Source organism: Somniosus microcephalus, chromosome 6 (genome assembly GCF_052327205.1).
Source record: "Somniosus microcephalus isolate GS21.2 chromosome 6, FLI_Smic_1.0, whole genome shotgun sequence".
Lineage (NCBI taxonomy): Eukaryota > Metazoa > Chordata > Chondrichthyes > Squaliformes > Somniosidae > Somniosus > Somniosus microcephalus.
The window spans coordinates 244,016,905-244,037,350 of NC_140992.1; the positions used below are offsets into that span (position 1 = coordinate 244,016,905).

A 20,446-nucleotide genomic window follows, 5' to 3' on the forward strand; every position below is an offset into this window, starting at 1 on the left:
TATATTCAAACCTCTCAACAGTTTAAAACACCTGCACAATCTCTCTGAAGATCAGAGGAGTTTACAGGACAGGAGAGCAGGTATTCATTTACTTCTGTGGTGAAATGCCCAGCTTAGTAACCTGGGCCAAACTGGTAAAGCTAATCATGCACAATGGCAAGAGAATTGACATGCCATAACTGATTCTCTGCCAAGATACTAAACAGTACACTTTCAAAATGAAATGTTTCAAACAACTGGTGAGAAAAAAGTCATTCTTAAAAACTTACCAGCTAAAGCCAAAAATAGAAGGGCCACAAATTTCCCAGTAGCTTCGAGAAGTCTTTGTGCTGTCACCCGCAGTCGTGCCAGTGCGGCTGTACGGGCTCGTCTCCGTCTTTCTTGTTCAGCTGTATCTTCTTCATCCTCTGTTGCATCTTCCAACTCCATACCTTCCTCATCTTCATCCTGCTAACATGCAAACACAACTGGTCTAATTAGAAATGGGTCTGAAGAATCCCAAAGGATGTCAAGCGCTACAACATAAATTTTGACAAGCCAACTACCAGCTCAGCAAATTCCATCAGGTATTGTGATGGCAAGACAAAACCCACAAAAATAATTAGCTACAGCATTATTAACCTTAGTACGATTGAGAAGCTAGACATATTAATAATACCAATATACACGAGTGGATCTCTCGTGCGGTTGCCCACAGTAAATTAGATATGATGCTTTTTAAAAAAAACAAATACAGGAGCATTCTCATATAATGCGCAACAAATTATTTTGGTGTTAAGATGGAGCTGTGCAACTTTAATGCCAAAAAGTCTAACTACTGTTAAGCAGACACAGGGTGAGGCAAAATCAGAGCTTAACCGCACACTGGAAATTGCTTGCAAATTTCGGGCTCCAGACCATGACTGATACTCTTTTTAAAGCACAGGAACCAGGTTACAGCTTTTGTTTTAATATTTTCCTTATAATTCCTTCTGTTTCCTTCGTGCTTAGAAGTATAATATACAAACTATTGAATAAAAATTCTACAAACTTTTAATTGTTTTCAAAAATAGTCTTTATCTACAATATCAAATTGGCAGACTGTCCCATGTGTTTCAGGTGCAAGTTTCTGTAGCGAGCCAGTCTATTATTTCTGGGAGTTGTAGACACAGATGCATGCTGGAAATGATAGTCAGCTACTTATTTGAGTCGCTTCAACTGACTAGGATGGCTCTGTGACACATTTCAAACATAGAAAATGCAACTGGTTAGAAAAACATAATCATCTTGTTGTAAATGTTGTTAACTTTGCATCTTTCTTACATTATATACTTGGTTTCTCATGTTAGTAAAAATCCAAGCTGGCATTTTCCAAAAGTAACTGAACTAATTTTATTGGTTTGCCTCTCTTTTTTCTAACTGATTTATAACTCTTCCCAGACACACACACACACACTATCTTGTGTTATTCCTTATAACAAGTCAGATGCTATGTTGTTGCAAGAACCTGTATTAGAATGTGCAAGTAGGATACACACCACCAATAAAAGATTTTGAAAACAGGTTTTTAAGAGAACTGCAGTATTTTGACTGGTTCTGGAAAGTAAATGAATTGAATGTTCCTCAACAACTGCAGCGAGCAATGAAATTTTCCCTCAATTACCACATTTATATAAATAAATTTCTGCAAGTAATATGGGGAAACACCTTTACTGTCCATCTATTTAGCGGGTTTGTTTTTATAGCGACATCAAGAAATATAAAACGCTTAAGAAATGACTGAAGTAATTTATAGATTTACTTTGTTAACAAATACCTCTGCAACAGTACCTAGTGTTACCAAAAGACTTAGCTTAGAGAAACATTTAAATTCAGAACCTTCCTCCAAGCTTCAATAATACTACAGTCCTTCCAGAACGTGCTGCAATTTGTGTGAAGAATCATCTTCCGAGTACAAATGCAAAGAAATGTAGCCGGTGTATGAAAGCCTGTTGCGTTGCTCCCACCCGCCAATATTGCTAGCGACGCCCATGTCCCAAGAATGAACTTTTAAAACATTCTCTTCAGCTTTTGTACGTTTAGTTTTTTTAATTAATCCATCATATGATACTGCTAGTTGTTTCTATGTTGGTCATCTGAAAGCTTCAATACAAATGTATGGACCATGAATCAAAAATCCTCTCTCTTTTTATTTGTTGCTTTGTTTACATTGGGAGAGAAATTGGGTTAAGCCGCAAACGGGGCGCCAAGCTCGCCTGGGCGCCGGATTTTGCGCTGCGATTGGAGCAGCAACGATCGCCGGAAATTCAGCTTGAGTGCCCCAAGAGGGACACGGGGCGAGGCTCGAGGCGCTCCGCGTCCCTCTTAGGGCGCTGAAACTGAATATCGCAGCGCAACGTGCTGCAGCGCCACGGCGCGCTGCGGTACTGCAGGCCTTCCTCCCATTCTTAAGGGGGAGGGGCCTGCACCAGCGCGATGAGCGATCGCGAGTGCCGGCAAAAGAGCCCGTCACCGAGGAGAAGTGCCGGGCTCTCGGAAAGCAGCCGGCAATGCCACGGGGGGAGAACAGGAGGCCAGGGACAGAGATGCTGGCAGGCGGCCGCCGAAAAAAGCGGCCGCCCCGCACCTCCACCTTAATTTGCGCCACTGCCGCCACAGGTAGGCCCCGTGAACCGGGCGCGATTAGCGAGTGGCGCTACAGAGGCGGTCGCTGCCAAATATCGCGATGGGGCGGTAGTGGGGCGCTGCGCACACCGATGACATCATCGGTGGTGGCGCAGCGCAACAGGCTAACACCGCCATTAGCGCCCCAGCTAAATATCGCAGGAGGCGTGGCCAGTGGCGTTAAAGCCACTGAGTGCCCTCTTTAGGCGCTAACTGGTGGCGCAGCCCACCGAATTTCTCCCCCATTAAATCCAAGTTCCCTATTCCAGTGTCAATGTGGAAATCCACGTGGGCGGATTAAATCCAGCTGCTCCAGTTTCACTGCTGGCTCGCAGTACGCCAGTTCCGTGGCTGTACTTTTCATGACTGATTACAAATACATTTAATACCCAAGAAACCGCAATGCAGTGCAATCAGATATTTAAGCTGATGCAACAGCTGTGGGAATGCAACTTGTTGAAGAGTAGCTTCATATTCCAGGAGAAAGGCAGTAAGAATGAAATGCTTTAGCCGTCTGTTGGATGCATTCTGTAGATTTTTACTGTTGCTAGCACCAATATTGAGAAAACATCATAAATAACTTGCCGGCTGCTGGTTTGATTTCTGGACACTTGTCGTACAAATCCAGAGTCATATTACAATGCCCACTCCCTCAAGCAATCCAATACTTGATTTGATTAAACCACTGATTGAAGTTAAATAAAATTGCTTCCTTACCTTCTGCCTTCATTATATCTGTATAACAGCTTAACTACATTTTTATCAATGGTATAAGTAAAGACTTCAATTGAATACAGTAAGATACTTATTTTATTCTGCCAATGAGATAAACCCTGTACATAAAGAAATTATTTTGTTTTGGTAAAATTACAGCAACTTTTAACATGCTAATATACTTCAATAAAGCTTTCCCTATGTCACGGAGTTCATGCATCTATGCCAGCTCAGTGTGTAACTGATCCATACAGACCGCTAGTCCCAGGCTCAATCCCTGGTCAGTGCTGAATTGGTTGATCTTGGCTGGCATGGCAACTAGCCTCAGTGTCCCTGGAGTAGAGAGGGGAAATTAAGCCAGGGTTCTCACTCCCAATCACTGACCTTTCTGGAAGTGCACGTGTGTGCACGAGGGCTGAGATGAGGAGGAATTTCTTCACCCAGAGAGTGGTGAACCTGTGGAATTCTCTACCACACAAGGCAGTAGAGGCCAATTCATTAAATATATTCAAGAAGGAGTTAGATATATTTCTGAAGGCTAAAAGGATCAAGGGATATGGGGAGAAAGCAGGGACAGGGTACTGAATTTGGATGATCAGCCATGATCTCATTAAATGGCGGAACAGGCTCAAGGGGCCGAATGGCCTACTCCTGCTCCTATCTTCTATGTTTCTATTAAACAAATGAGAACAGAATTGGGCTGGACTGTGATGCCTCCATGATTGAACAGTCGGTTATCAAGGTTCACTCAAGAATAATGAAAATAACAAGCGTGCAGTTGCCACTTGTGTAACTACACTGCAGCAACAGTCAGGACCGTCAGCAGAGCGAACAAAGTATTCATGCAACATAATAACAGAAAATGCTGGAAAAACTCAGCAGGTCAGGCAACATCTGTGGAGAGAAATTTGAGTTGACGTTTCGGGTCGAACCCTTCTTCAAAACTGGAAAGAAAAGAAAATAGATCGAAGGCAGGGCTGCGATCGGACAAAAGAAGTGAAAGAGACAAAAGAAGTAAAAGAGACAATAAAAGGTATTCGAAGCCAGACGAGATGGTAATAGGCCGAGATTAGGTGTGAAGTGTACTGGCAGGGCAAGAGATAGCTGCCAGGTGGGAGAGAGAAACAAAAGGAAAAGGGGGGGGGGGGGGGGGAGGAAAGGAGTGCAAAAATTACAAGTAAAAAAGTAATAGGGGCCGAGGTTATGATCTGAAATTGTTGAACTCGAGAGAGAGTCCGGAAGGCTGCAAAGTGCCTAATCGGAAGATGAGGTGCTGTTCCTCGAGTTTACGTTGAGCTTCTGTGGAACAATGCAAGAGGCCAAGGACGGTGAGGTCCGAGTGGGAATGGAGCGGTGAATTAAAATGACATTACTGGGGTCAAATTTTACTGTGATTGTCAAGTAGGTGCTTACTGAAATAAAGTGTAATCTTTACAGAACACTTAGACATGTAAATTGTTTTATCCCAAGTCTTGTGGTTAAGCTGCTATTTTGCCCCAGGACAACACAGTATAATAGTTATGACAGTGTCAGAAACATCTAGAAATAAACTATATATTCTACAGCTCCTTGTTGCGAATCTTCTCTAAACCATATACTGCACTGTTACGATCATAGACTTAAAAATTCACATCATCCCATAGTTGTATTCAAAGTTTCCATGTATATTACGCTTCCCTGTGTTTTCGCATAAACATACAAGCATGACTACATTAAGCATGAAAATAGTTCCCACAGTTCTCTGTGCTTTCTCTTCATGTGTATACAGGAAAAATATGACTCCAGATTTTGACCCTATATTGCATCCGTTTTCTTTTCTCATTGCATTTGTTGTTGCTTTTTTATTGCTTTTTGCTTTCATTCTCCTTTCCCCGTCATAAATCTCCTTTTGCTTATAACTTTGTTTCTTTACCTCCCGCTGCAGTTTGGGGAATTAGAGCACGGGCCTTATGGTTTTCTCCAATTTCTTGTCCTACTGATGCCAGGCATTTGGGACTCTCCTTGAATCACCTAGGTTCAACTCTTCAATTTTCCCCTAACCTAGTCTATCTCCCACTCCTCCTTTACGGCTCTCATTCACCCTTCCTAATCTCTCCTTCTTCGGCTAAGTGTCTATGTTTATTTTCCTCATGCCTCTGAATCACCTCGGGGCGTTTTTCTACATTCAAGATGCTATATAAATGCAAGTTGTTGTTGCCGCTGCTGTTAGCACATCAGGATTTGCTCAAAGCTATTGTCAAACCAGTTCTCCTTCCCTCTCTCCAGCAATTTTCTTCACTTTCCCTTCCAATGCTTTTGTTGACTGTGGTATGGTTCTATAGATATCAGTCGCTTCTCTGGTAACCTCACACAAGTAGCCATCGTTCATGTATGAGTTTTATCAAGCTACTCAATAGCAAGAAAGAAAGTAGCAGAACCCAATTACTTTCTCATTTGCCATCCACACATGTGCACTTCCAGCAAGGGCTGCTGGCTAGAAACCAAGAGCAGGAATCCTGGACAATTTTCCCCTCCCTAATCTCGGGCAGTTGAGACCAATTGTAGCATCTCTACTGTAACAGGTAAAAATCAGGTAATGTGACAAGAGAAACTTTTCAGTTGAAATTTTGCCATTGTTGTTTCTTTTGTGATGTGTTCACAATGGCCGGGACAACTGCATCTTTTATTTATGTGCACAGGTGAGCGCACATAAAACAATAACAGCAGAAAGAAATAACTTAAATGAAGGAAATCTTGGTAGGGTGTACCACTATTCAAGTGAAATGGGGAGTTCTGGATAAAAAATCCTGATGTCAAAAATGTTATATTGGTGACACTATGTACTTTATAGAGATGTTTGGTGAAGGAGGAAAGAGGAAAGATACAAGTTAGTTTAATTTTTTCTGTATTTTTGGTCTTCAGTATCGTAATCTGCCCTCTAGCATGATATCTGTAGGTAAGCCTGCAGTATTTAATTTGTCTCCCTATTAAGCTTTGTTTTATAGTTTGTATTAATTTTCCTAAGATTGTAGTTTGGATTTTTCACCATGTAGAAAGCATAGGAGAAACTTCAAGGAGGATATTATTTAATGTCTGATCATTTTTAGTTCACTGAGAAAATACCTAATTTCTGATAGTTTGATGATTCCATGTCTGTAGTGTTGGCTTCACCTCAATTAATCAATTGCTACGGCAAACAAATGTTCTTTTTAACCACATTCAGCAGTGTGAGTGTGTGTGTGTGAGTGAGTGAGTGAGTGAGTGAGTGAGTGTGAGTGAGTGAGTGAGTGAGTGAGTGAGTGAGAGAAAGAGAGAGACAATGAAGGTGCAAGAAAGAAAAAACCACAAACACAGAGCTGCTGGTATACTGAAAAGGTAACAAGACAGCTACAGAAACATAACACAGAATATCTGTGTGTCAATTTCATTGGGAGAATTGAATCGCCTTCTACCCCTATGACAATGACATGGCACAGACTGGGTATTGAACCTGGGACTTTCCTAGTATGCATATCTTAGCTACTCACTAGATAAATTCAACGAGGCATTAGAAATTTTAAAAGAAAACTACTGTTGTACCTCCATTCTACCCTGGAAGAATTTCAGGCGCCATTTTGAATTCAGTGGTTTCCACCATTTTTCTTACAGCTGTAGCAGTCTTTGTTAAGTGGTAAATTCTGGTAAAAATGTCATGTTATATTCCATTAAGGAGAGTAAAAATGAGGGGTGAAGAGGGGAGAGAAAGAAAGTGAAAAATGGGAGAGAAAAAGAAAAAACATAAATTAAATTTTAAGTTACTGAGTAGATAAAAAGGTTCAAAGTTTTAGAAAAATTGGCACAGTGATGCCAAAGATTGAGCACTGAATTCCCATTTAAAAGATAAACTTTAATTCTACCCTCTACTGCATTTCAAACTCTGTATATGAATCAGCTCTGTTTATTCTCAGCTGAACCATTATGGAACGCTCCACCACCATGGAGCACGATATCTTTGGGTAGCAAAATGCAATTTGTTTTGAAAGAATAGTGGCCTTAACACCTGGACCACATCAATCTTCGAAGGAGGAAATATCAGTTGAGACCTACCCCGCCACCCGAGCATAGTGATTGTAGGAATGGAGAAGACTACAGTCCAGACCATCATATTCCCCTCGACAGCTAGAGCATAGCACAGAGGTTGACAGTGAAAGGGAATTAGCAGGTGAATAAACAAATGATAAGTGGAAAAGGGACAGAAAGTGACTCGTCTACAGCTGGATTCCTGGGTTGTTCATTGTTGTAAAATATTGGCAAGTCCACATTGGCAGTCACTAATGTGCACCAGGCAATGTTTCAGAAGCATCTCACATTGTGATTCACCACTTCTAATAAATCCAGGGACGTCTACATTTGAAATTCAACCCTCGTCTTTAAACATGAATATTCAGTAAATATGCTAATAGCCATTGAAGGCCACTGTGCCTTTGCTCGAAGGAAAATTCTTTTGTAAGCTAGGCAAGGAACCTTTGACATTCTTTGTATAAACAAACTTTATTTTTAGCTCCAGAATTCTTTTCATTAGCATTTTTTTCATCCGTTTCGCTCAAGACGATTGAAAAATGCACTAAGGTTGTTTGTAAATCTAAATTTTGCTGATGGTAAGTTTAGCTTTTAGCTTACAGCATGCTAGCTCAGTAGTAACACTGAGTGAAGGAACTGCTACTGAAAACTGACCCACCCAATCCTAATCAATTCCCCCAGCTCCCCAACAAATTAAATTTTGATAAAGTTAGACAACAAAAACAACAACTTGCACCTTTAATTTAGTAAAATGTCCCACAACGCTTCACAGGTGCGATTATCAATCAAAATTTGACACAGTGCCGCATAAGGCGATATTAGGATAGGTGATCAAAAGCTTGGTCAAAGAGGTAGGTTCTAAGGAGCGTCTTAAAGGAGGAGAGAGAGGCGAAGAGATTTAGGGAGGGAATTCCAGAGCTTAGGGCCTAGGCAGCTGAAGGCATGGCCGCCAATGGAGTGGTGAAAATTGGGGATGCTCAAGAGGCCAGAATTGGAGGAGCGCAGATATCTCAGAGGGTTGTAGGGCTGGAGGAGGTTACAGAGATAGGGAGAGGCGAGTCCATGCAGGGATTTGAAAATGTTAACATTGAGGCATTGCCAGACTGGGTGCTAATGTAGGAACAGAGGGGAACATTTACATTCATACTATGAAACAAAATGATTAAATTAAAGCAGTCTTTTTGCACAGAAACAAACAAGCAAACCTTGTTGAAATAGTGGACCTTTGCTGATAAAATCTTGGAAACCATTGCCTAATTCACAGATGATGATTTAGACCCAAAATGTTATGTGCAATTATGTTCACAAATAACAAATATTAAAATTCACTTAATTATGAATGAATTTAACAAAAAATCCAGTTCTTGAGCTTGTAGGATGAATGACATGGGGACAATAACAGATAATCCCCTTCTCCCACCTCTTAGGGGATGTTTCAACAACAGCTGGGCGGCATTTTAATTATTTTTCTTTCCTTGACTAGGTTGTATGCTAAGTGATTTTCCAATCTGTATGCAATAATATTTGCACAGAAGCCCGTTCTGCCTATGACTCATGACTAATTCAATGATACTGTCTAAACTCTGACACGTTCTAACCTAGGAGGAAACGGAGCGGAGTGGAGTGGACAATGTGGATATTCCAGCATGCATATCTTCACTGATTCCTCTTCAAAATGCACAGGGTATAACACCATACATTATTCAAACAATGACTTAGCACATTATAAGCCAGAGATGTCAATAGCAATCTGTTTAATAGCAACTAGCCATTTCCAATAGGGGTAAATGTAAGAAGTCACACAACACCAGGTTATAGTCCAACAGCTTTATTTGAAATCACAAGCTTTCGGAGCGCTGCTCCTTCTTCAGGTGAAGTGGAGAAATGCATAAAGACACAGCTTATATAGTCAGAGAATCATGTCAGATGTTTACAGGTAACCTTTCCAACTGCCATTTATCACACCTCGGCAGAGAGATAATCACAGCAAAGGTGTGAATGGTGTCCAAACAGGTCAGTCAGGGAAACATTACATCAAAGAACAATGAGGTGGGGTCACAAGGGGTCAAATATTGCAGATGCTGGGGTCTGTATGAAAAACAGAAAAAAAACATTTTTTTTGGCTGGAAATCACAGCAGGTCCGGCCGCATCTGTGTAGAGAGAACAAGCCAATGTCGACTCGAGTCTGGATGACCCTGCATCAGGTGGGGTTACATGTAGCGTGACATGAACCCAAGATCTCGGTTGAGGCCGTCCTCAGACTTCTTACAGAAGCTCAGCACCCACGGACCAGTTGAACCAGGAACACTCCTCGCCGATGGACGTCTCAGCACTCTACACCAGTATCCCTCACGATGACGGCATCGCTGCGACAGCCTCAGTACTCAACACCAACAACAGCCAATCTCCAGGCGCCATCCTACAACTCATCCACTTCATCCTTGACCACAATGTCTTCACCTTCGACAACCAGTTCTTTACCCAAACACACGGAACAGCCATGGGGACCAAATTCGCACCCCAATACGCAAACATCTTCATGCACAAGTTCGAGCAAGACTTCTTCGCTGCACAGGATCTCCAACCAACGCTATACACCAGATACATCGACGACATTTTCTTCCTATGGACCCACGGCGAAGAATCACTGAAAAGACTACACGATAACATCAACAAGTTCCATCCCACCATCAAACTCACCAGGGGCTACTCCTCAGAATCAGTCTCATTCCTGGACACACGAATCTCCATCAAAGACGGACACCTCAGCACTTCACTCTACCGCAAGCCCACGGACAACCTCATGATGCTTCACTTCTCCAGCTTCCACCCTAACCACGTTAAAGAAGCCATCCCCTATGGACAAGCCCTGCGAATACACAGGATCTGCTCAGACGAGGAGGAACGCGATAGACACCCTTGTAAGAATGGGATATGACGCTCGACTCGTTGATCGACAGTTCCGACGGGCCACAGCGAAAAATCGCATAGACCTCCTCAGAAGACAAACACGGGACACAACCAACAGAGTACCCTTCATCGTCCAGTACTTCCCCGGAGCGGAGAAACTACGCCATGTTCTTCGCAGCCTTCAACATGTCATCGATGACGACGAGCACCTCGCTAAGGCCATCCCCACGCCTCCACTACTCGCTTTCAAACAGCCGCCTAACCTCAAACAGACCATCGTTCGCAGCAAATTACCCAGCTTTCAGGAGAACAGCGACCACGACACCACACAACCCTGCCACAGCAACCTCTGCAAGACATGCCAGATCATCAACACAGATACCATCATCACACGTGAGGACACCACCCACCAGGTACATGGTACATACTCATGTGACTCGGCCAACGTTGTCTACCTCATACGTTGCAGGAAAGGATGCCCTGGAGCATGGTACATCGGCGAGACCATGCAGACACTGCGACAACGGATGAACGGACACCGCGCAACAATCACCAGGCAGGAGTGTTCCCTCCCAGTCGGGGAACACTTCAGCAGTCAAGGACATTCAGCCTCCGATCTTCGGGTAAGCATTCTCCAAGGTGGCCTTCGAGACACACGACAACGCAAAATCGTCGAGCAGAAACTGATAGCCAAGTTCCGCACCCATGAGGACGGCCTCAACCGAGATCTTGGGTTCATGTCACGCTACATGTAACCCCACCTGATGCAGGGTCATCCAGACTCGAGTCGACATTGGCCTGTTCTCTCTACACAGATGCGGCCGGACCTGCTGTGATTTCCAGCCAAAAAAAAAGTTTTTTGTCTGTTTTTCTGTTTTTCATACAGACCCCAGCATCTGCAATATTTGACCCCTTGTGACCCCACCTCATTGTTCTTTGATGTAATGTTTCCCTGACTGACCTGTTTGGACACCATTCACACCTTTGACTGCTGTGATCATCGCTCTGCCGAGGTGTGATAAATGGCAGTTGGAAAGGTTACCTGTAAACATCTGACATGATTCTCTGACTATATAAGCTGTGTCTTTATGCATTTCTCCACTTCACCTGAAGAAGGAGCAGCGCTCCGAAAGCTTGTGATTTCAAATAAAGCTGTTGGACTATAACCTGGTGTTGTGTGACTTCTTACATTTGTCCACCCCAGTCCAACTCCGGCATCTCCACACAATAGGGGTAAGAAAGCACTAGCACCAGATGCCTTTTAGAAACAGTAGCCACTTTAAAACAAATACAAATGATGTGTTTTACTGTGAAGGTGCACATCTCCTAACTTGTTTCTGTTTGAAAAGTCCTCACTAAAACAGCTTAGCTGCAAAAGTAATTTCAAATGCAAATAATGGTCTGTTTTGTAATACTAGGGATTAATATTAGGAAGGCCATGGATTGTATTCTTGTGATCAGCAGCAAGAGTGTAGATCAGTGTTAAACCTTTAATACATTTTTCCTGATCAGCACTATAAACTACAATAGAAAAAGAAAAACACCAAAATAGATGTACATTTTTAAGATTGCGATTTCCCCCCCCCCTTCTTCTGTGAGGACCTTTAAACAAAATGCATTTAATTCTAGCCACTAGAAAATTACTTAAAGGGGAAAGATTCTCATGCAAATCCAGAGCTTGGTTCCTTGGAGTCCCATTCTGAATTTTCATCCCCCCATTACTTTCTATGAAGCAGATTTGAGAAACCGAGATGTTCTCAGTCATTCATATCACATGTATTTTGTGCCCAACAATAAAGAGGAATGATAGCATTGTACAAGCACCAATGCAATACTGAATGCAACAATAACTTATTTGATTCTGAAGAAAGCGTAAATAAAATGTGTTTGCAACTGAATTCAAGGTTTGTATCTAGTACCTCAAAGAAAACCTTTTTGGAGATCAGATAGAAATTCTCTGCTATTCCATGCAGTTCTCGAGCAAATTGTACTATTTTTGTTGCTACTCATATCTCCTGCGGCATTGCTCGTGGATTGAGGAGCAAGCAGAAATCGGCAGCCAAGACAGAGGAGGAAGTTAGTGAGTGACAGAATGAGACTTGGTTTTAAGTATGGGAAGACGTAGGGTGAGGGGCAAGCAACAGGCAAGGCCTATCACAGAGCAGGAGGCCTGGGGAGCGAGCCACATGGATGGTGGAGGGTGGGCAGGGAGCAGCAGAGAGTGTGTAGTGTACCCTTCCAGACACTACAGGGGGAACTGGGGGCTTTTGTTATGAAGCAGCAACCATTTTGGCATTAGAAGCTTGCAAGTATCAAAAACGATTCCAGTAAATAATCACTGTTTTTAAAGACAAACACAACAAGGGTGGTCGTGATGAAAATGGCAGTATTCCAGAATCATTATGGAAGTAAGTTATGACTTGTCTCTTTCTTTCTGTATTTTGGGCTGTAATAAAGGAACTCTTGTGGCATCTGAAAGGGATTGGAAAATATCTCTCATAGCAGCTGAGTGATAGTTGAGTGTTTCTACTGAGGAAAATAAATCAGATGGCGAGCTGATATTTTTCCAAATATTTGGTTGTTTTTCCACTGAGCTGTGAGCCTATGCTAAACCAATTAAAAGTTTGTGCATGAACCTAAATCAGAAGGATTCTATTACATAGTATTTACAGCACAGAAACAGGCCATTCAGCCCAGCAGGTTAATGCCGGTGCTTATGCTCCACACGAGCCACCTCCCAACCCTTCTTCATCTAACCCCATCAACATATCCTTCTATTCCTTTCCCCCTTGTGTTTATCTAGCTTCCACTTAAATGCATCGATGCTATTTGCCTCAACTACTCCTTATGATAACGCGTTCCACATTCTAACCACTCTCTGGGTAAAGAAGTTTCTCCTGAATTATGTATTGGATTTATTAGTGACCATCTTATATTTATGGCCTCAAGTTCTGGTCTCGCCCGCAAGTGGAAACATCTTCTCCCTATCAAACCCTTTCATAATCTTATAGACCTCAATCAGGTCACACCTCAGTCTTCTCTTTTCTAGAGAACAGAGCCTCAGCATGTGCAATCCTTCCAGATATGTATAACCTCCCAGTTCTGGCATTATCCTTGTAAATCTTTTTTGCACCTTCTCCAGTGCCTCTATATCCTTTTTATAATATGGAGACCAGAACTGTTCCCAGCACTCCAAGTGTGGTCTAACCAACCTAACTTCTCTTCTTTTGAATTCTATCCCCTCCAGAAATGAACCCCAGTGCTTTGTTTGTTTTTTATGGCCTTAACAACCAGTGTTGCTACTTTTACTGATTTGTGTATCTGTACCCCCAGGTCCCTCTGCTCCTCTACCCCATTTAGACATTATTTTCCAAGCAGTATATGGCCTCCTTATTCTTCCTATCAAAAGGCACCACCTCACAGTTATCTATATTGAAGCTCATTTGCCATTTACACACCCGTTCTGCAACTTTATTAATATTCTACATGCACAAAAATAATCAAACGGATATTTATAGGGCCTAGCATTAAAACTTTGACTAACTGAAATACATCAGCTATGCATATATTTATTCACCTTGTTGATGCTTGTGGTAAAAATATCACAGCTCCAACCATTCCTCAGTTATATAATTCTCAGGTTTATCAGTTCAAGGTATTTGCAACCTTCTACTCAGATGCAATTACGAGGTCTCAGCCATGTGACTAACAAGTGGTGTCTGCCAATGTAACAGTGATACCTCTCAAATAGCAGCCAACTGAATATATCACTAAACTGATCATATACTTGGGCATTATCATGAATCTCTACTTAGCTGGGATAAAATGCATGATCATGGAGGTGCTAGGTACTATATATATCTTGCTTTAAGTGTCAGCTGTGTCTCAGTGGGTAGCACACTCGCCTGAGTCAGAAGGTTGTGGGTTCACAGTCCCACTCCAGGGACTTGAGCACATAAATCTAAGCCGACACTCCAGTGCAGTGCTGAATGAGTGCTGGACTGTCGGAGGTGCTGTCTTTCAGATGGGACGTTAAACCGAGGCCCCGTCTGCCCACTCAGGTGAACGTAAAAGATCCCATGGCACTATTTCGAAGAAGAGCAGGGGAGTTATCCCCGGTGTCCTGGCCAATATTTATCCCTCAACCAACATAACAAAAACAGATTATCTGGTCATTATCTCATTGCTGTTGTGGGAGCTTGCTGTGCGTAAACTGGCTGCCGCGTTTCCCACATTACAACAGTGACTACACTCCAAAAGTACTTCATTGGCTGTAAAGTGCTTTGAGTCCTCCGGTGGTCGTGAAAGGCGTTATATAAATGTAGTCTGTCTTTCTTTTTTTTCTTAATAAGTTGACAAAAAATCCCTCTGATACACAATAAACTCAGAAATCTGTTTCATGATTTAAGTTGTGACCCATTCAAGGAATTGCAGAGTACCCGGGATTCCAGGTTATTTATATTAACTAAGATAATACAGCTTTAATTCCATCACTGGTCAGTTTAGTAAAGCACTACTTATATTTGTATTCTATATTAATAAATTTCCTTGACGCTTTTACCTTATTTCAATGAAATATACATGCAAGTTCGATTCCATAATGTACTTATAAAAATTACATGTTAAGAGTTGATTATTTGGTTTATAAAATATCTTCAAATTCAAGGTGGCTTTAAAATGAGAAGTGAATTATGTCAATGGATACTGCTGAACTATCGGAGACTTGTTGCTAATGAATTATGCAACAGAAACCCCATCCCTCTGTTTCTCATCCCAATGAGAAATTGACATGTTAAAATACAGAGGAATGGAGCTTCTATTGCAGTGTTCATTTAAAGACAAATCTCTGGTAGTTCAATAGTATCTATAGATATAATTCCAAGACTGGGTTAAAGAAAAGAAAGACTTACATTTCTATAGCGCCTTTCACGACCACTGGATGTCCCAAAGCTTTTCACAACCAATGAAGTACTATTTTGAAGTGGAGTCACTGTTGCAATGTAGGAAATGCAGCAGCCAATTTGCGCACAGCAAGCTCCCACAAACAGCAATGTGATAATGACCAGCTAATCTGTTTTTGTTATGTTGATTGAGGGATAACTATTGGCCAGGACGCCAGGGATAACTCCCCTGCTCATCTTCAAAATAGTGCCACGGGATCTTTTACGTCCACCTGAGAGAGCAGACGGGGCCTCGGTTGAATGTCTCATCCGAAAGACGGCACCTCCGACAGTGCAGCACTCCCTCGGTACTGGAGTGTCGGCCTAGATTTTTGTGCTCAAGTCTCTGGAGTGGGACTTGAACCCACAACCTTCTGACTCGGGGGCGAGGGTGCGACCCACTGAGCCACAGCTGACACACTGGGTTGAATCAAAATGTCTCCTGTGACTTTAATTTGAGTTTACTGTGCCACTTTTGCTCCAGTAAAATTTCAGATTTAAGGTATTTCACCAGAGAAATGTATAAGCAGCACAAAGGTCAATGTTATATATATATATATGAAACACAAAAATCAAATCAAAACTCCACTACATATCAACTGGAAGCTGCAGTTTCTGCATCTAGAAATTAAAGTTGTCAGTCATCCCACAGAAAGTATAGATGAGAGCTCATAGAGGGTTATATTACACTCACCAAGGGCTATTGAATTTCATAACTTAAGCTGGGAATATTGCTTGTAAGTTTCATGCCTTACACTTTGAAGGAACCAGCCAAGTTCACATAAACAATCATTAAAATATCAACTTTGTATAGACTGAGGTGCTGCACTGCTAATCTGAGAAGGTCAAACTAATTATATTAGACAAATCTCATTCGATGTGCACATGAAGTGTAGGGACAGCTGTGCAGTTAGACTGTGGCTTATGCAGCCGTTCGCAACTAAAAATATATCTGATTTACAGTGGGGACAGCCTTTTTTTTTAAAAATAAAGTCTCCTGTTTTTGCTGCCCACAATCGTTTTATTCAACATGCGTTTGCTAAATGAGTTATTACTAAATGCTTCATATCAGATGTCAAGTGGTATTTTTGAAATTTCAGTAGCTGTTGGAACTACACGGCGTATAAATAGGATCATGCTGACTTGTACTGACAAACAGTTTTTAATGTACCTACCATTGATCTCCCCTAGCACTGCACATGGGAGTCAAGACTAAGTGCAGTCTTCAGGTGAAGCGGGGATAGGGTACAGAGGATAATTGGACCACGTGCAACGACAAAATTCAGTCCCCTTGTTAAAGTCATACCTTCTGTCTTTATTTTATATAATGCTTTGATTTTATATTATTTTATATATTTAGTTAAATAGCTAAACTTATGGCAATTTGAGAAGTAAAGTTGGTTCGAGCATAGCAGTTTCTCTGCAGTACAGACAGAAGAACTGGGAGCCAGGAAACTGAAGCATTGCAGCACTAACACTAGTAGGGGGGTTAAATTACAGCATGACAAATTTAGGTAGGCAGTTTCCATTATAAATGTGGATATAGAATTTAAAATGAGAAAAGTTGACACAAAGTGTGACAAAAGTATGAAAACAGTTCTTAAAACTCTGTGGACAAGACATTATGCAGACATAAGTGGGGGTGGGGGGGGATTTCCTCAGAGCTTCTCCCATTCCACTGTTACGATTTCAGCGAAAACCTTTTTAACACGTGTAAACGGGGATTCCGGCGAACTTCCACCGAAGTTACAACAGCAGAGTGGTTGAAACCCTGAAGAAATTCACCCCCAAGACTTTGTTAATGTATTATATAAACAGATATAGGGCTGGATTTTCATTGAGGTGGTGGGTAGATAACTTTTTGGTACCCGCCTCATTTGAAACTGGCATGGAGGCGGGATGGGGTCGGGACCCCCGATTTCGGGATTTTAAACCCCCACACGCCTCCAATCCCGACTCCTCGGCCCAATGAAAATCCAGCCCATAGTCTTGGATTAAAATTACATTCAATATTGAAACTATATGGGGTAATAGTTTGCTCGCGATTTTAATGGTAATAAAAAGGTAAATGTGACTAACTGGTGAGCAAAAACAGTGATAGACTTTTCTTCCATTATTACTGCTGCATATTTTACTTACAGCCTGAAAGAGTGTAGCAAAAACCAACAAGCTGCATGGTGGGAGGTTAAGAGGGGCAGCGGACAGGGAGGCACTCAAATAGAGAACTGGAGCAAAAAATAATCAAATTATCAATTTTCTGCGCTATAACCATACTAATGTGATTCCTATATAAAAAGGAAGATAGAACAAGTCCAGGGAACTATAGACCAATTAGCTTAACGCCAGTGGTAGGAAAGGTAATGGAATCCTTATTCAAAGATGTCATAGAAAAATATTTAGAAACTGCAATTATAATAAAGAGTAGTCAGCACGGATTCCAAAACGGAAGATCAAGCTTGACCAACCCTATTGAATTCTTTTGAGGAAGTAACAGAAAGGGTAGATATGGGTAATGCGGTAGATGTAATATATTTGGATTTCAAAAAAGCCTTTGATAAGGTAGCGCATAGTAGACTCATGACTAAGGTCAGAACATGTGGAGTCAGGGGATGAGTAGCAGAATGGTTAGCACGCCGACTACAAAACAGAAAAGAGAGAGTAGGGGTTAAAGGTAGTTACTCAGACTGGCAAAAGGTGGGAAGCGGTGTTCCACAAGGATCGGTGCTGGGACCACTGTTGTTCACCATTTACATAAATGATTTAGACTCGGGAGTCGGAAGTACAATTTCAAAATTTGCGGATGACACCAAATTGAGGGGTATAGTTAATACAGAGGAGGACTGCTATAAAATACAGGCAGACATTAATAAACTTGCAAAATGGGAAAATTATCAAATTATCAATATAGGTAAGTGTGAGGTAGTACATTTTGGTAGAAAGACTAAGGAGGCCACATACTCCTTGGAAAATAAGGGGGTGATTTTGCTAATGGGAAGCTTTTGGAGGCAGGACTCCCACTTGTCGGGTTTCAGTCCTGCCATCAACAACTTCTGGCCAACCCACGCTATTTTCCCTTGATTGACATTGTTAAGTCCGCCCAGCGGGCTTAGCAGGCCAATTAAGGGAAAGCTGGTTGCAGAGTACGTCAACGTATGACGTTTCATCTGTCAAAAATATTTGACAGATTAATTGTCATCGTTTGACAGCTCTGTGAAGCTGTCAAACACTGACATTCTCTGTCGTTTGATGAGGTCTTGAATTCAAGACTTCATCAAACCTCTTTCTTTTGCAGAAATTAGATGGTTGTTGCATTGGAGAATGCAACGGCCATCTGTCATCTCTAACCCGGAGGTGCAAGACTCTCCACATACCCACTGACTGAAGCCTGCAGGAAGAAACAAAGGTGAGTACACTTTTTCTAACACTTTCCACTTACCTCAGATACTCACCTCTCCACACTTGCACCCATCAATTACATTCACAGAGCACTTTTGCACCCCTCCGACCCCCGCAGACCCACTACTCGCCTCGGTGACCCTGGCGGGGTTCGGAGCCTTCGGTAAGCCCGCACTTGTATGGGCAAAATAGTGATAAGTCTATTTTCTGCCTGTTAACAAGCAGTTACGTGGCTGTAATCCCTTCCCGCCTCCACGGAGACGGGGCCTGGCGTGGGACGGCTACCCGCCTCCTGGCCAGATGGCACGGAGGTGGGTTGGGCACCCGCCCCCAAATTCTGCCATTTTCCCGGCAGTCCAGCCTCCATACCCGCCTCCCCAGGGCTGGCAAGATCACGCCCTAAGAGTCTGAATGGGGTAGAGGAACAGAGGGATCTGGGGGTTCAGATGCACAAATCATTAAAAGTAGTAATGCAGGTTAATAAGAACGTAAGAATTAGGAGCAGGAGTAGGCTATACGGCCCCTCGAGCCTGCTTCACCATTCAATAAGATCATGGCTGATGTTCTACCTCAACTCCACTTTCCCGCCCAATCCCTTGATTCCTCTAGAGTCCAAGGGCTGGATTTTCATTGAGGAGGTGGGTAGGAGGTGGGACTACAACTTTTGGGGTTGTAGTCCCGCCTCCATCGAGTTCCAGCCAACCCATGCGATTTAGACTTGATTGACCTTGTTGAGCCCGCCCAGCGGGTCACCCGGCAACAGGTGACGTCACAGATTGAAATTTCATCTATCAGCATTTGACAGCTGTTTGAAGCTGTCAAACACTGACAATCTATACTCCAGGTTAATTCCTTCCTCTCAGGATGATTTAGAGATCTCCCCGGAACAGAAAGCTGAATGCTGCAGATTTTGACAGCTGGCGGCCATTCTGCTTTCTGTGCCGGTGAGATGAGGGACTCCCGAGACCTGAAGGAAGGAAGGCTGAAAAGGTAAGTAAAGGTTAGTAGAACTTCTTTAAACACTTTACACAGACCAAACACACTTACCTCTGCACTCATGCACCCATCACTCACCTGAACACCGGACATCTCGACCCCTCCAAGCCCTTCATCCCGACGGCTCGCCTCGCTAACTTGGCGTGGTTTGGAGCCGTCGGGAATCCCACATTTCAACAATGAAAATAGGGATTAGGCTAAAAACTGCCTGTTAACTACAGTACCTGTTAACAGACAGCTAATTGGCACTAATCCTCTTCCCGCCTCGGGGAGGCGGGTCCCAGTGCGGGGCGGGTACCCACCTCCTTTGAAACTGGCATGGAGGCGGGATGGGGGTGGGATGGGGTTGGGACCCCCGATTTTGAGATTTTAACCCCCCCACACGCCTCCAATCCCGGCTCCACAGCCCAATGAAAATCCAGCCCCAAAAATCTATCAATCTCAGCCTTGAATATACTCAACGATTCTGCATCCACAGCTCTTTGGTGTAGAGAATTCCAAAGATTCACAACCCTCTGAGTGAAGAAATTTGACCTCATCTGAGTCTTAAATGGCCGACCCCTTATCCTGAGACTATGTCCCCTAGTTCTAACCTCTCCAGCCAGGGGAAACAACCTCTCAGCATCTATCCTGTCAATCCCCATCAAAATCTTATATGTTTCAATGTTAACCCTCCTGCTAGCTTTACTTTTGCTTTCTAGCAGCCAGTTCGGAGTATGATAGAACAGTTAAGAACAAATATATGTCTCCCTTCTTTGTTTGGAATAGAGAAAAAAACTTTTGTTAATGGAAGGGGTAGGGATAAAAA

At 42.6% G+C, this 20,446-nt stretch overlaps 1 protein-coding gene across 4 annotated transcripts in view; it reads right to left on the minus strand.

The window, feature by feature from the left end:
- Positions 1-20,446, minus strand: part of piezo1 (piezo type mechanosensitive ion channel component 1 (Er blood group)) — a 398,994-nt gene that overhangs the window by 174,261 nt on the left and 204,287 nt on the right. For 3 of the 4 annotated variants that reach the window (XM_085991683.1, XM_085991682.1, XM_085991679.1), the window contains exon 6: positions 270-450. In XM_085991683.1, the coding sequence (XP_085847809.1) occupies positions 270-450 (181 nt within the window). The remainder of the gene's footprint in view (positions 1-269; positions 451-20,446) is intronic. The other variant, XM_085991680.1, reaches the window with a different exon arrangement.